At 37.5% G+C, this 16,602-nt stretch overlaps 1 protein-coding gene across 1 annotated transcript in view; it reads right to left on the bottom strand.

Annotated features, from left to right (window-relative positions):
* SNTG1 (syntrophin, gamma 1) overlaps positions 1–16,602 on the bottom strand; it is a 330,610-nt gene that overhangs the window by 152,186 nt on the left and 161,822 nt on the right. Inside the window, exons 2-3 of the mRNA XM_010006812.1 lie at positions 12,316–12,370; positions 2,263–2,397 (exon numbers count right to left, since the gene is read on the bottom strand). Coding sequence (XP_010005114.1) covers positions 2,263–2,397; positions 12,316–12,342 — 162 coding nt within the window. The 5' untranslated portion in view covers positions 12,343–12,370. The remainder of the gene's footprint in view (positions 1–2,262; positions 2,398–12,315; positions 12,371–16,602) is intronic.

Raw genomic sequence — 16,602 nt, forward strand, 5'->3', positions numbered from 1 at the left:
TGTAGCTGCTTGTCTGTAAAATTTAAAAATACTATCTTTCCTTAGTTACAAATTCTATTTTTATTCTTTGGAGTTTATTCTATGAGGCATTCAATGTCAGTTGCTAATGAAAACACTTGGTCTTGTTCTTGCTCTGTAGAATGCATGTAAAAAAATAGATGTGGTCTGTCATCTACAATGACACAAAGACAAAGCAAAATCCAAACAACAAAATAAAAATAAGCAAAATACAAACAAGCAAAAAGGAAAAGAAACCTAATAAATCAGGAATAAAAATGAGGAAAAAAAAAAAAAAAAGAAAAACAAGGGAAGCCTGTGGGACTTGCCTGATCATGCTATACAATCAAAGCACAGGATTCCAGATGATTTAAATGTCCTGTGACAAAAGGACTGCTAACTGTCTGTGAAATGCCAATCACCCTTAGTTGGAATGAACCTAGTGATTCAAGACCTAGTCTTAAACTCAGAGGAAATTAGGGTACAGTGCTCAAAAGTCACTAGCCTAACAAGGACACTTCCAAGAGAAAAAAAAACTCCTCATCACCACACCAGTATCAATCAATTATGCATTGAATGCACAAATAAGATAGAGGCAGTATAAATGGTGTAGCAAATGACCTACTGTTTTCTACAGTGCCATTGAGAAACTAGACCATAAAGAGGCACCAAACCATAAGAGAAAGACTTGCTGTGAAAGGAATAAATAAATAAATATTCATTTCATGAAGACATTTAAATAACAAGTTCAGCAGAAGTAATAGATATTACAGCACAATAATGAAAGTCATATTTTTGAGTGATAAAATCTTTTTAATAAATAATGCCAGAATGGGGTTGGTGTAGTAATGGTGCCACATTGTGTGTTGCTAATTGAATAAACACAGCCTGAGCTTGAATTCAAAATTTCGTTTTATCTGGGTTGCCAGATGTCCTGTATATTGAGGAACAGTACATCTGATTGGTAAAGGAAACATCTATATTCCATATAAAGCAAACAGATCTGCATTAGTAAACTTTATTTGTACAGCATGAAACTGTCAAAAGCTAATGTCAGATTTGTCATGCAAATACACCCAGTCTGTATGGAGAAAGTGTCCGCAGTGTGCTCCTCGTTTCAGAGGAAAACTCAGAACCATTCACCTTGAGATGTTCTTCCCAGCAAGATGGATTCTCCTATACATTTTCCATTAATCTTCCACACTGTTAGCACTGCTAACATTCTATTAATTTGTTTCTGGTTTCTGCTTTGTTTCTTTATATAACACTTGTATTTAGAGATACAGGGATGTGACAACAGCGACATTTAATTAATAAAACAGACAGACGTAATAGCAGACACGTAATATTTACAGAAATAGATATTACACTACTATGCCTCACAAGATTTAACATTAAATCCTATGATAATTTTATCTAGATCAAAAGGAGATCAGAACATTTATGATAGTTACCCATAAATCTTAAAAATATCTCTACAAAATACAATCACATTATCTATAAAAATATCTATAGAAATGAATAGTGAACATTTTACTTTTTTTCAGCTGTCTTCTAGAATTAGATAAAAAATTAGCATTACAGTAGTTCCAAGACCTACAATTTTATAGATCTTGCAAATAATTGCCTACAAAGCTTAGTTTCTTATCCACAAAAGTCAATGTGTTACTTAAATAAGATATCTGACACAACCTGTAAAAACAGTAATACATTAATCACACTATTACACTGTTCCAGCTGAAGTCCATCTTTATATACACAATGTGCTGGTAAAACTAGTGACCCTCACAGCATGGACTGGCAACATGAATGAAGTCTGGTTTCTGCTACCATATGAAGCATCCAAAGCAACAGAGGATAGCAGATAATTCCTCTACCAGCAAAGCCCTGCCATAACAATTACCATCAATTGTCTTATCAACTCCACAGACAATACTCAGATATGTAAGTACATTGAGGTATCTGTACTGAGGGCAAAAAAAACCTGCTTGTATCATTCCTATCACATTCAGTGGTGAGTACAGAGAAAAAATACTGTAGTCATGCCTATAACTTATTCATTATTTTATTGCTGCTTCTTAGTATTGCTAAGATTTACTCTCTAAAGATCACATAGTAAAATACATTTAGTGTTAACAGTACAAAATGAAATATCAAACTGTGCAAGTAAATCCTTACATTTGCATATGTGAGCACACACACACACAAAGTATTTTTTTTCCTTTATATAAAGTACATCTTAAAGAAAAAATAAAAACTACTTACACCAGAATAGAAAGGCTCACCAGACACACAGATCACATCCTGCTCCTGGATCATCAGAATATCTTTGGCTAAGTGCAGCCGCACTTTGAAAGGCTCCTGGTTACCATCCTGCAGCAAACAAATCCCTGTCTTTGTCTTAAAAGGAAGGAATAAAGAAAAAAAATTTTCTCAGTTAGGATTTTGCATTGCTATAAGTGATATTTTGAAACAGAATAGTTGACAGATAAGTGAAGTTACGGTAAATGCATCCATAAATATCCAAAATTATCACCAGTGATCGCTGTATTTACTGTGCTTAAACTATAGAAGGATGGTTACAGTAGCAACTAGCAAAGATAGATTTTGCAACAATCATGTGCTATTCTATCCATTATGAATTTTTGAAACTCCTTTCAACTTGCTTCAGAGCAGCTTGTGATCATACTTTCCATCTTTCCATTAAATGATGACATGACATCTCACATGGGTATGAAATAAAAGCTGGTGTTACACATATTACACAAATTTTGACACAGAAATACATGCAAAACCACCTCCAAACTAGTCAGATGTTGGCACTGACAGCCTATATGAACCCGTTGTGGCCTTCTCCTGACCTGTGAGCATAACACTGACCTATGCTTTTATGTTGCTTTTCAAATGAGTATGCTGAAGGTAAGAATACGAGAAAAGAGATCAAAGAATTCAATTACCTCTAGCAACTTACTTCTTGCTCCAATTCAGTATTTTATAATTTTGGCTAGAGATCAGGAATTTTGTAGGATTCTTCAGTATATAATAAGGTACTTTCCAATAATTTAACAGTGTCTTTGTGGTAGTACCTACGTTAGCGCATTATACAGAAGAATTCTGAGCAGTGAAAAAGTCTGCATGTGCAAGCACCTACAGTTTTAAAATAATTTTTCCCTGAAGGTTGTGTTGAAAATAGCAGTCTCTATAACACTTCATAAATGGACAAAAGTCATATTGGTAGAATATGTTTGGTATGAGAAATTTGATTAAAAACAATCATTGTCAATAAGGAACCTTTCCTTGTCAGGTTCAGGTCAGATTTCAGATCCATTCAGGTCAGATTTCAATCCACTGTCTGCAAAAAGTTGGCTTGAGAGGAGATCAAGGAAACAGACATCTTGCTGTGAACTTTAACTGCCAAAGTTGACCTGGCTGAATCGGGGGGCTCTTTCTCAAGACAAGAGTTTAAAAGAGCAGTTGAAAGATCTCCCCATAAGGTGCTCTGATACATTACATCCATAGCATGGAGAGAACAAACACAAATAGGGAACTGACAGTACCCAACTGGCAGAAGAAAAGTTTAAATTGCTCTCAAGAGACTTTAAAAGAGGTGGAAAGGTCGAGGACAACCTTTAAATAGCTCTATATAATGCTGTCCACTGACAAACTGTTCTGTCACTTCCGCTCTATGGTCAACACTCAAAGTTAGGAAATGGTTTTCTCTTGTACACCAGTAGGAAATCTGTATTGGTCTGCTGCAACTTTGAAAATGGCTCTGACACTGATTTTATTATTTTTAAACTAAGCAAGAAGAAGAAAAAATTCAGAGTTCTCCATACCAAACTCACACTGAGGTCAGCAGAAGCTGCCAGAAGACACCATACAGCCTTGCTCTAATATTCAGGTGTCCTTTTTTTAAAAAACAGAATTGGAGAAAAAATGAGTGACATGGACAAGGCAAATCAAATAAATGGATCATCAAAAGAGTTAGGATTTCAGTACTACTGAAAATTTCTCTCTCATATACATAAAACATTTTGACATTAAAATAAATATATTATAAAAATACTTGAATTCCCCTAATCCTCTCCTTACAAGTTCTGCTTTACAGACTAGATGAGTCCTCTTTCCATGGAGTTGTGAAATAAACAGCAAATTACAACGGAAGTTGAAGAAACTATGGCCAAATAAAAGAGGCTAGTCTAAAAACACCTACTAGTTATCTTTCTCCTGCAGAAAAGTTTGCAGATAAAACTGCTTTATTTGACTGCACATTTCTGATTTGGTCAATAACCCTATAAAATCTCCAATGAGTCTTTCTGCAAAAGCTGAGGGGCTTCTTTATGGGGATTGAAGGCACATATCAGGCACAATTGGCTATTACAATGAAATTAAAATACAGGTTGGTTTCTAAATGCATGTGGGCTGAACTTTTTCAGCCTAAACAAGGAACCTAAGCTTGGGAAAAGCAAAACATTTTGGCCCTTGGCAAGATTGTTTACACATGCTCAGGGATCTCATTTACATCAGTCACTCTAAAATGTAATGAGCCACTTTACTGTTGTTGGGCTTTATGAAAGCTGGTTTATGATACAGTTCAAAATTAAATCTTCAATTATACTACCTCCTTCCCTCTCGTACGTCAGAGCAGTATTGACAACTATGGAAAGGAGAGGAATGTAGTTCGGTTTCATTAGATAAGATCAAGAGAAGTCCTTGAGAACATGGAAATTAGTTATTGAATTATGTTTCATTTGTGTCTGATGAAACTTATTTTCTCTTCTCTTCCCCGGCCCCTTTAAAGCATCCAGTAAAGTGAATCAAATAAAGATATCAACTCCTGCATCCTAAAACAGAGCTGGAACTTAGGCAAGATGTACTTTATAAAGGCTTTCATGCAACTGTGCACATGAACAGTTTTCATCCATGTTTTCATCCATGAGGCCCCAGTAAAACTTCTGTGTGCAGTCTATACACCTGCCAGCTCTTCCATCTGAAGAGCGTAGATGGTGTGTGTGGATGAGGTCTGGGGGTGCAAGGTTGTGGCTGATGTTAGCTTTTGATCCCATTACTTATTACTAAGGCTTTCCATGAGAGGGTGTGCTAAAATTTTCCCTTCAAGCCTTCTACATTTCACTGGCAGAGGGCTCTGCCCTACCCTGACTTGCAGCAATAGAACAGATACAACATGTCAGCCAAGCCACTGTAACTGTCAGTGTGAGGTCATGCAAGGCATCTTCTTTTTCTCAAAGGTATGATAACCTGCATCACCTTACAGCAGACATGGATAGAGAAGCATAATGCTGGTAACGGTTTAAGGTTGTTAAGCAAACACACCTTGACTGTATGTTTAAGCTAACATTGCAAGGAACACTGCCCTGCTTACATTTATACCATCCTACTTTCTTCTCCCTGTTTATACAGTTTGGCACCTGTTGTAAAGGGGGAAAGTAAACTGAGTGCTTGAAGTTCCACATGTTTACAAAGTGTATGAGGTAGGCTAAGGAATGGATCTGGAAGCAACATAGAGCGGTGAAAAAATGAGTTTCCATATGGGAGAAGACTAAGTGACTTCACAGAAAAGCAGAGATGAAGAAAGACAGCTGTACCTAAGGGACATGCAGTGAATGTTGCAGCTGCACAGTACTGCTCCTGTCACCTCATCCTACATCCACTCAAGCTGAGTTACACAAGAACATTGATACAGGAAAAGCTGATGTCCTTGACAGGTGTTTCAAAACTACTTTCTGCTTCTGAACTAATATAACTAAAACAGAGGCTGAAAAGTGATGCCTCTTTGCTTTGCCACACCACCATGTGTTGAACTTTCTGCTTCAGATCATTATCAGAGAACAGTATACACTTGCAGAGTCCTCAAGGCAGACTGTTTCTACAAAGAATACAGTCACATTCAGTTCACTGTTAGCAACGAGGCAGTGAGAAAAAGCTGTTTAAAAATCTTTTTCCACTATACCCTGACTTAAAGCACATTGTCCATATTGGCTCTGTGTAGGATCTTTCCTAAAAGGAATTTAGAAATACTTACACACCATAAAAACTGTGCTGAAACATATATGGCCTTCACAAATATCTAAGAATTAATTTCAGAGGAAACACACATGAAAGCTACAGTTTATATATTTATGTTAGCAGCAGAGTCTCCATGAAACATAAACCAAAAAAGCCTTTAAATTTACCTATTGATTTCAAAGTCAATGTCCTAGAGGACTTCAGGCAAAAAAAAAATAAAAATCTTTAATGTCTCTGGCCTAAATAAGTCTACTTGCGGGCTTTATGTTGAGTAATTTATTTTTATTTTATTTTTTACATTTTCCCTATTTTTTGTTTACCTCGTAATTTATGATAAGGGAAAAAAAAATAATTCTAAAACTTTTTCTATGTTTTGTTCTGAAGGAGACTTACTCTGTATTTCAGGCAATCTTAAATATACTTCATTAGTTTTCAAGAGATTACTATATCATTTTTTATGCTATTTTATCTATTTTGCCTTACAGTAATAAAACAATTTGGACAGCTTTGCTTCTTCTGTTTTCATAACAGTAGGAACCCTTCAACATGTATCAACATCTTTATTGATGACTAGAGGGAAAGTCTTATGAAGAGAGGTTGAGGGAGCTCAGGTTGTTTAGCCTGGAAAAGAGGAGACTGAGGGAGGTCCTTATTACTCTCTACAACTACATGAAGGGAGGTTGTAGTTGGGTGGAGATTGGGCTCTCCTCCCAGGCAATGAGAGGACATGGATGAGAGGACATGGCCTGAAGCTGCACCAGGGGAGGTTTAGGTTGGATATTAGGAAGTACTTCCTCAGGAAAAGGGTGATTAGTCATTGGAATGTACTGCCCAGTCACCATCACTGGATGTGTTCAAGGAAAGGCTGGATGTGACACTTAGTGCTATGGTCCAGCTGATGTGGTGGTGTTAGGTCATGGGCTGGACTTGATGATATCAGAGGTCTTTTCCAGCCTCAATAATTCCATGATTCTGTGATATATTCCAGAACAGTTTCGTCCATGAACCACTGGAAGGAAGGAAGAGGAAAAAAATTCTCAACACGTTTTCTACACAAAGTGGCCTGAATTTTTAGTTTCTGCTTTGGCTGGTATATCTTAAAATAAAGTTCTATAATTTAGTTTTAAACCCTGAGATTTTATTTTAGCTTCAACAATCTGGGACCGGTCAGAAGAACAGGTTGCAGAAACTGCCTTAATATGTAGGTAGTTCACTTCAGATTAATATCTACACTTTTGAATGCTTATTTGAACTGAAGCTGACCTCTGAATATTTGGAGATGCGCCTGTCACTGCTTTATAATCACAAGTATAATCATATTAAAGGAAATTGAATCAGAAATATAATGCAGTGGCGGCAATGAATGCAAGAGGTAGGAATATGTGTCAGAACCACATAAAGGATGTTTCTTAAACGGTCCAGCTACTTATTCTGTGGGGGTGTTGCTAGTGTAAGTGAAAAGAACTTGTATTGTCAAAAACTGGAATGCAGCCCAGATACACAGGGATGTGCTCAGTTTCTTGTTTAGAATCTGTTCTTTGAGGTACCAGCAATTTTCACCTTTAATGCAAGTTTTACATTCCAACCTGAAAAAAGTGCAGGAAAATGTTGAGTTTGGACTTAGTACTGTTTTATTTTGATTTGGCAGGTCTGACTACTTGGCTATGGAACTCTTTATAAGTTATTTTCTTGAAATAATAAAATCTTTCAGAATTTCCATGTTTCATATAGTCTGATTATTTACATTTGTAAATTAGATATTTGGAAAAAAAAAAAAATGAATAGATAGGGATATGTATATGAATTTCTTACAGAAGTAAGTTTCTTTTTTAGAGCAAAAACTTTCCTTTTTGCCACTATAAGCAAAGAAGCTTTGATGTTGTAGTTACCACTGAGTTTACCAGGACTAGATTATATCATTATAGTCAAGGCCAAATGATAACTGACTGATGGGTGTTGTGAAGATGTGAATGTCTCTTCAAATGTAATACTTTTTCGAAATTAAAACATACTCTGAGGCAGGCAGAAAAAAAACGGTGGATGTTGAAACAGAGGTCACTAGACTTATGAACAATAAAATGTAACAAATCATAAAGTTCTACAAGAATATTAATTGGATTCATTAAGAAAAGGACAAACAAACAGTTTACCAATTCAAACTAATCCTTCAAAGAGACAATGGACAGTACTGTAAAAACAGAAAAATAGATTATAAACCTGAAAATTAATGGGAGATTTACTGATTTAAATAAGTATGAAGTTACATTAGGAAAAAAAGTCAAGCTAATAGAAGCAAAGAATGAGATTTCAAAAGTTAGAAAGTTTGAAAAGTTTGAAAGCTACTCATGCAGCTTGTTCATAAAGTACATGGAAAATATCAATTAAAAAAAAAGTTTTTAAAATATAGAATAAGGTCAAGTGAGTTCCAGAGAATATTTAAAGAACCAAGTGACTCTAGGGTTTCTGCTCTTGTAACGTTCACAAAGCTGAGGATAAAGGCTAAAAGAGGAGCTGGATAGTCTTATGGCTTTGAAATTGCTGAATAAGAGCCAGTACAATGGATACATTTGCTGATAAGTGAAGGAAAATAATAGAATGCACAATAATTAAATACAAAACAATGGAAAATTCCCTACAACTATCTAGTAGAGAAGCTACAAGAAAAAAAAAAAACAACTATAACTTTCCCATCATCAGATACCCCATAGCCTCCCTTAGAAAAAAAAATGTGTGTAGGTCTGTAAGACTTCATTGTTTTGTAGAACCATTTGAATTGTAAATCACAGAAGGTATTTATTGCAGAATAAAAGCATTTTGAGATGCCTTAAAAGGCAGCACAGTCTATAGATAAGATATTTGGGGGAGAAAATAATCATTAGGATCACAGGAATCATCTTGAGATTGATACCAAAATGTATCTGTCTACATATAAATGTCTAAGCTTCATTATAATCAGTGTAGAACTGTTCATTATAGACAAAAAAAGCATTGAGAGCAATTCAGTTGATTAGCAGATTTTGGGTAACTTAACTACTCTGTACTATTCAGATCTGCAGAAGGAATTTAGGCACAAAGTGCATGTGCAGGTACCTACATGTAGACAAGACCATTTCAGTGTCCAAATCTCAAACCAAATCCCACTAGTAGACACAAGAAAAAATAAGGGATGCATGAAATTATCAGTAATACGAAACAACTAAGGTTCCCTTAGAGACATCCAATGCACTAGAGCAGCAATTATTTAGAAAGGAAAAAAGAAAAAAGAAAAAAATAAATAAAAAATCCCACATTACTATGTCATGGATACTGAAAAATGTGCTTTAGCCTCATTTCATGTACATGGAATATTTTTGTTTTATGCTAATCAAAACTCAGTTCAAAGTATTTGCTGCCATTCACAAGGACAGGAATGGAAGTACCAACAAGAGAATGAGCCCCATTCACCATTCTGGGAGAGCTATCTCAGTTCTGCAGTGGTGGTTGTTCAATCACTGGAGAATGGGGGAAAGGGCAATAAGATATTCAGAAGAAAGGAAACAAAGAGGGGAAGAAGAAGAAAACCAAATAGCCAAAATGACTCCTGACATCTTCTATTGTCATTATCAAAGACTGCTTAGAATTTTTTTGGCATAGAAGACCACAGGTTACTTTTCCTAGATACATATTTTGATTGAGAATTTGATACGATATGGGATGGAGGGGCAAGAAGGCTGAAAATTGTAAATATGATGACTCGATACCTTATTAAACAAAAGCACATGGAGCAAAGTCTACAGTCCTTATGCTTTATTTCAATGATTGAAATAAATAAAACAGTAACAAAACTTCTGTGGCTTGGAGTGACTAAACTGTCACAGAAGATGTGTCAATGGAATAGAACCACAATTCAATTACAATGATAAGTCAACCACAATGGCATTTTTTTAGTCACTATTGAGGTTTTCTTAAGAAGTTCAAGTACTAGGTGAGTGTTTGGTGACAAGCCTGGAAAATTTTAAGATATTAAGAAAACTGAATATATTGGGAAATGAAATATGTGACAGAATGGATTATTATAACTCATACTGAACTCAAGTGAACAATCATATTAAGTAAGTACTTAATACCTAGATGGTGGAATGCAAAGAACAATGTCCACATAAGTGGAGAAGCACAAATGAACCCTTCTGTAAGCCAAGAAGTAGATAAACACAACTCTTAGGTTATGTGATAAATTCCTGTCTGCATACATGGGAAGGAGTACAGACTGACTATGGCACAAGGGGGAATTCCATCCTGCCCAGATCAATCAAAGGGGATACCAGCCTATTGAAGGCCCGTCATGACAAACCCGGAGGAACACAGGAGCACAACAGCAGGTGAGAAGCGAAATTAAGGACTCAAAGGAAGGTACACCTGGTCTGTCCCCCTGCCAGGGCTGTCCCTCAACATCCTCACTGTCCTGTGTCCAGGTGTGAAACCTATTGTGATAAGACAATGCCACAGCACTTTTTGGACTGAGGGAGGGTCACTGCCTGGAGGTGTAAGACAAATTATGAGACGCACTTTTGAATTGTACAGGACTTACACGGGATGTTTAGGGAAGAAACCAAAGTCAGGGAAAGGAAGGGGGTTCAGTAATTTGGGGAGGGTCAAGCAGGTGAAAACAGAAGGTTAAGGGGAGAAAAAGAGGTTGGTCACATATAGTTTTCTGGTCACTATGCTTGTCTGGTCATGCCCTATGCATGATGAGCATAGCCCGTCCTACTCTCTTATTGAATTCCTTTCTAACTCTTTTCCCAAATGAGAGACTGTGTGTGGGGATGTGTGTGAGAGTGTGTGCAGGTCTGCACCAGAAGCTGGAGAGGGCTGAGACCTCAGAGGTTCAAACACCGAGCTCCTAGCAACTGGGAAGACTGGGATCCAGGGGCAGCTGCTGGGCAGACCAAGTGTCTAAGCCCAGCTGCTGGAGGCATCCACACTGTACATAGATACATAGATTCTCACTGGTGGACCTCCATCCTGCTTAGCAAGAGAGGGGAGCAAAATGAGATTGGTTCTGTCTGTGGTTGTGCAACTGCTCTGTGTGTCAGTATGTGACCTGTGTGGTTGGTCATGGATAAATGTAGTGTACATGGATTCTCTGTATCTATACACCTATAGGGGATACATTTTCACCCTCTCTACTGATTGGATCTGGGAACACAGAGCTGCAGCATCAGTCTCCCCTCTCTTGGACTTTCAGATCCCTACTCAATATACTTCCCTTTGAAAAAAAAAAAAAAAAAAAGTAGATTATGCCTTTTAAAGTTAATGATGAGGTTTTAGTTAAAAAATACACTGTGTAAGCATAAGGCTACTGATAATTTATCAGTTGATTTTCAGGCCACAATTTATTTTAGCTGCAGTTAGTTTTGGTCCTACTGCTGTTGCCATCTCTCCACAATTATTTCATGGGATCCAGGTCACACTTAAAGATATGGTTTTCTTACTCCCAGTCATAACTCCCTAAATATTGTTTCTAATTCTTAGTGCACAGGTAATTGTGATTTCCAATCTAATAATGCATTGACATAATTACATAATTTGGTGTAAATGATTCTCACTGCATCTCAATGGCGGAAGTTGTGAAAATGCATTAAAATGACTAATTCATACACACACACTGAGTAAATATGATGCCACTTCTAACATCCTCAAATACATCTCATTTACTTCCTTTAAGGTAGTACAAACACAGAAAGCAATGTACTTCCCTCATTGCTAGTGAAGGGGGACTGAAGTACTTTGCAGTGACATTATGAAACTATACCTATTTTAAGTTAAAGTAAGTCTCTTAGCTCATCAAATCAGAAGTGAATGACTGTTTTGCTCATCTTCATAGATCTGCTCTTTCTCCAGCTTCTTCCCCATACTCCTACATTTCCCCCTTGATCTTGCTGGAAAGCACTACACAGAATTTTGGCTTCACTTATGTTTTTCTTCAATTAAAGGCTTTCAGATATAAACATATAACTAAGAACATACTTCACATGAAACATAGTTACCTGCAACTACATTGTGCCTAAAGACGCAAATTGGAATGGACAGAAGTGAGAATCAGCAGGGAATACACCTGGGCTAATTCTTTCATCTTGTACTACAAAGTCTGTCTGCCACCATTAAGTGATTAGCTGAATAACTTATATGTGATTATATAATGTCTCTCATTTCTGGGAAAAGGGTGAAAAAAGGATTTTGCATATAAAAATTCTTAAAAGTTCATTGATTTTGATTCTACCACTGTTTGAAAAGAAAAATATCCGATCTTACCTCTTCACAGGCAGTCCTGAAATCCATGTGCTATGACACAGCAAGTGATATTTGTCTAAAATGGAGAGAAAGATTTTATTAGAATGAAAAAGTTATTACATTATATGCCTGAGCTGAGAAATCGTGCTTCCCTTTGCTGGGTCCCATTACAGTCATTGCTTAAAAGGAGAAATTATCAAATTTGCAACAGGATTAGGAAGTGTAAAATGTTAGAAGTTGTTCCTCATTCTTAGAAAGTATACAACCCATGTTCATTGAATTTAATCAAAGGAATCACAGAATCACAGAATCTTAGGGGTTGGAAGGGACCTCAAAAGATCATCTAGTCCAACCCCCCTGCCAGAGCAGGCTCACCCAGAGCACATCACACAGGAACACATCCAGGTGGGTTTTGAATGTCTCCAGTGAAGGAGACTCCACAACCTCCCTGAGCAGCCTGTTCCAGTGCTCTGTCACTCTCACAGTAAAAAAATTTATTTGGATATTCACCTTGAACCTCCTATGCTCCAATTTGCATCCATAGGACATCCCTTGTCCTATCACTGGTCATCACTGAGAAAAGCCTAACTCCATCTTCCTGACACTCACCACTTACATATTTGTAAACATTGATGAGGTCACCCCTCAGTCTCCTCTTCTCCAAGCTAAAGAGACGCAGCTCCCTCAGCCTTTCCTCATAAGGGAGATGTTCCACTCCATCATCTTTGTGGCTCTGCACTGGACTCTTTCAAGCAGATCCCTGCCTTTCTTGAACTAAAGGGCCCAGAACTGGACACAATATTCCAGATGCGACCTCACCAAGGCAGAATAGAGGGGGAGAAGAACCTCTCTTGACCGACTAACCCCACCCTTTCTAATGCACCCCAGGATGCCATTGGCCTTCCTAGCCACAAGGGCACATTGCTGGCTCATGGTCGTCCTCCTGTCTACCAGGACCCCTAGGTCTCTTTCACCTACATTGCTCTCCAGCAGGTCAGCCCCCAACCTGTACTGGTACATGGTGAAAAATCAGCAGCGGGTAGTAATCGGAGGAACCTACAAGATTAGGGAGTTTCCTTTTAACATCTCTAATTCTAGCCCCAGGGAGGCAACAGACCTCCCTGTGGGATGGGTCCGGTCGACAGATGGGCCCTTCTATTCCCCTCAGAAGGGAGTCACCCACCACAATTTCTTTCCTTCTTGATTGAAGAAGACCTAAGGCATTGGGGTGACTGACGAGTCCTAGGTGCTTTGCTAGATAAGTCTACCTCTCCAACTTCCTTTTCTTGTCCCTGAATTTCCAAGGCCTCATACCTATTCTTCAAGGGCAATTGGGAGGGTGGAGGGGGTTGGGAGGATTTTTTCTTGACTCTCCAAGGTCGGACCTCTCTCCAATCCTTCATGTCTCTTAAGTCCTCTCCTCCTGTCTGATGACAGGAAGGGAGGGGATCCATCACTTTCTCAACCTCTTCCATCTGCACCTGCCTCAGGGTACGACTCCACCAATCCATTTCACTCTCACATGAGGAATGCTTATGCTTCCACAACCTACTCCCATGAGGAATTCAAACTTAATTTTCTTATTGCAAGTGTGGGCAGTTTTGGTTGCTTTTGCTTTCCTTGGTTTTAGGTTGCTGTTTTTTCCCAAAAAATTAAAAGCATACTGGCAAGTAACACTTCAGACAGAGGCAATTAAGTGCTGCTCTTCAGAATGCCCTCTCTCTTCTAAAAGACTGTTTTTTAAAAAAAATGTGCTCCTCTAATTAAAAGCCATCACGAGCCAACCCCTTTTGTCTCACATTTTATTAACCTACGTAATGTCTCCAAGGAAGTCAGTGTCATTTAACAGTGTGCCTACTTTGCAGAAATATTTATCAGTTGAAAAAAACAACACAAAAGTTAGAAAAGTCAGGAATATGTGTGAGTGCTGGCAAAATGTCACACCAAATCCTGTGCTCATTACTTTGACTGGCCTTTACTTGAAGTGAGTTCACCCCAATGCACATTTATGAATTCATTTATTTATAAGATAAAGCCACTGGAACAGGCTGTTATCAGAGTACAACAAAAATGCTCTGCTGCTAGTTCTGCTATAGAAATACTCATGCATCAACAAATAACATTTCCAGGGAACACTTCCTAAACAAAACAGTAATTTCACTCAATGGCTGAATAAATGAAAACTGTCACAAAATCCTCTCCATCAGGCCTTTTATTACTTTTCTGAAATAATTATGTGCTTACATTTGTTTGTATAAATATAGTACTGGAAAGCTCCAGAAAACATTTGCCCATCAGCCTAAGTTCAAAATAAAATTTAAAAACTAACTCGCATAGTATAAAAATGTAAGTCCTAATAATACTAATAAAACTTCTTAATCTCTAAAGCAAGTCTCCTAATTTGTTTTGCTGCCCTGGATGTAGTGCTATTAAACCCAAGCATGCACACACAGATGAGGTTAATGTTCTGTATTTACTGAGCTCTATCTAGGTTGGCTATGTAAAATGCAGCAATATAAAAGGCAATTGCCATAATTCCTTCCTTATCAGCTTTAAAAGTGCACAAAGATTCAATAAAAATCAGTATCTGTAGCTCTGCTTTCAAAGTTCTCATAACAAACAAGTTCTCTGTTACAATCTTGAAGACTTTTCTCTTTGATGGGACAGCCATTGTTCTATGAAGTATGTTTCCTTGTAATTTTTATGAACTCTCTTTCCAGATCCTGTGTAAGCTGAAGTGGGAAAATGGCTTTATTCACCTCAGCAAAATATTTTGAGGACGTTTTAGCCTTCTGGAACTATAGGCTTATCTATCTTTAAAATACAAACTGAAGTACTGCAGTGTTCTCCTTTCTCAGGCCCTGATTACTTAAGGTTAGTAACTCCTACTACAGTAATAAGTCTACTCACTTATGTTCTACCTTATTAATAAAAATTCTGTACAAACTGTGCTCCAGAAGGTGAGAAAGGAGCTGTCTGTGGCTTTGAAGGGACAAAGTGCAGAGGAAACAGCAACAGTGTCAGGACAGAGTAGGGTGTGCAAGCACAGGTGGTGGCATGAGCAGCATGCTGCACTCAAAAAGAAAGAATGGCTCCAAGAGCACTGAGGCTTTCTCTGAAAAGGTTGGGAACCAGTATAATCAAAGATATGTAAACAAGCTTTGAAGAGTTACTTTCCCTCTGATTGACTTCATTTGCCATCTGCACTTCATCCAAAGCTGAATTACCAAACTAATTTAGCTCATCTCTGCATACAGAAGCAAAGGAAGTAACACAAAACCGGTTGGCAACAGAAGTTGACACCCCCTGATAGAAAAAAAAGTCATTAACTTTTGAAGAAACATTTACCAAGTAGTGTTATTACAGCATTTGTGTTCTAAAGGGAAATCAATGGCTAAAACATAACGGTAAAGTTGAAGGCTATGACAGCCCTCAGAGACAAAGCTTCATTTGGGATAATGGACTGAGCACTTGAGCTATGCTCTATCTTCTTTAAATAAATCAGGTCATTCTAGTGGTATAATAGATGTAATTTCACGAAGTACTTCCATAACTGAATACTCCAGTATACTTCATAAAATAACAAACAAAATTTCATGTGCAAGCAACAGTAATGAGACACTGTAAAGTGCTGGGAATACCACAAGCCAAATAAAATACTTCTGAAGCAATAGCAGGAAACACTCCATTCTCAAGGTTACTAGTGCAAAGAATGAACACAATATGATATGCACAAATACCAAGTCCATGGGAAAATGATCTATTATCAAATGCAAATTAATTCAGCATATGATAGCACTGCACCTTGTATACTTCTTACTTGCTGGAGAAAAGCCACAAGATATTCTTATTGTCTGTGAACTGTCTCAGTTGCCAACTGGGAAACAGACTAAAATAATGTTTCAAAGGCACAAACATCAGATCTGTGAATAACTGTGATAGTAGTTCACTACTAAACGTCATGTTTTTCTTTTAAAGTCCATCACCTGCCTCAATTCTTACCAACATCTTTTTTGCTTCACATTTTGGAGATGTCTGAAGGAAATCAAATTAGTCATTTTTTGCATGTGTTAGGAAACAAAACACACATTTGTAAGTCTGCAGGAACTTTTTCTGTTCTAAATAGGCAAAAAGGCTTTTTAATTATCCTCACATGTAGCATAGCTGGACCTTTGTGGGAAAGAAAAATATTTTTGGGAGAAAGGCATTACTTTAAATGTAAATTCTGTGAAGGTATATTCATTCCATCCAGCTTGTGAAACCATGCTTAGTACTGGAAGAGTGGTCAGAGGTATGCAGACAGCACAG

This window comes from Chaetura pelagica, unplaced genomic scaffold, assembly GCF_000747805.2.
Source record: "Chaetura pelagica isolate M959 unplaced genomic scaffold, ChaPel_1.0 scaffold109, whole genome shotgun sequence".
Taxonomy (NCBI): domain Eukaryota; kingdom Metazoa; phylum Chordata; class Aves; order Apodiformes; family Apodidae; genus Chaetura; species Chaetura pelagica.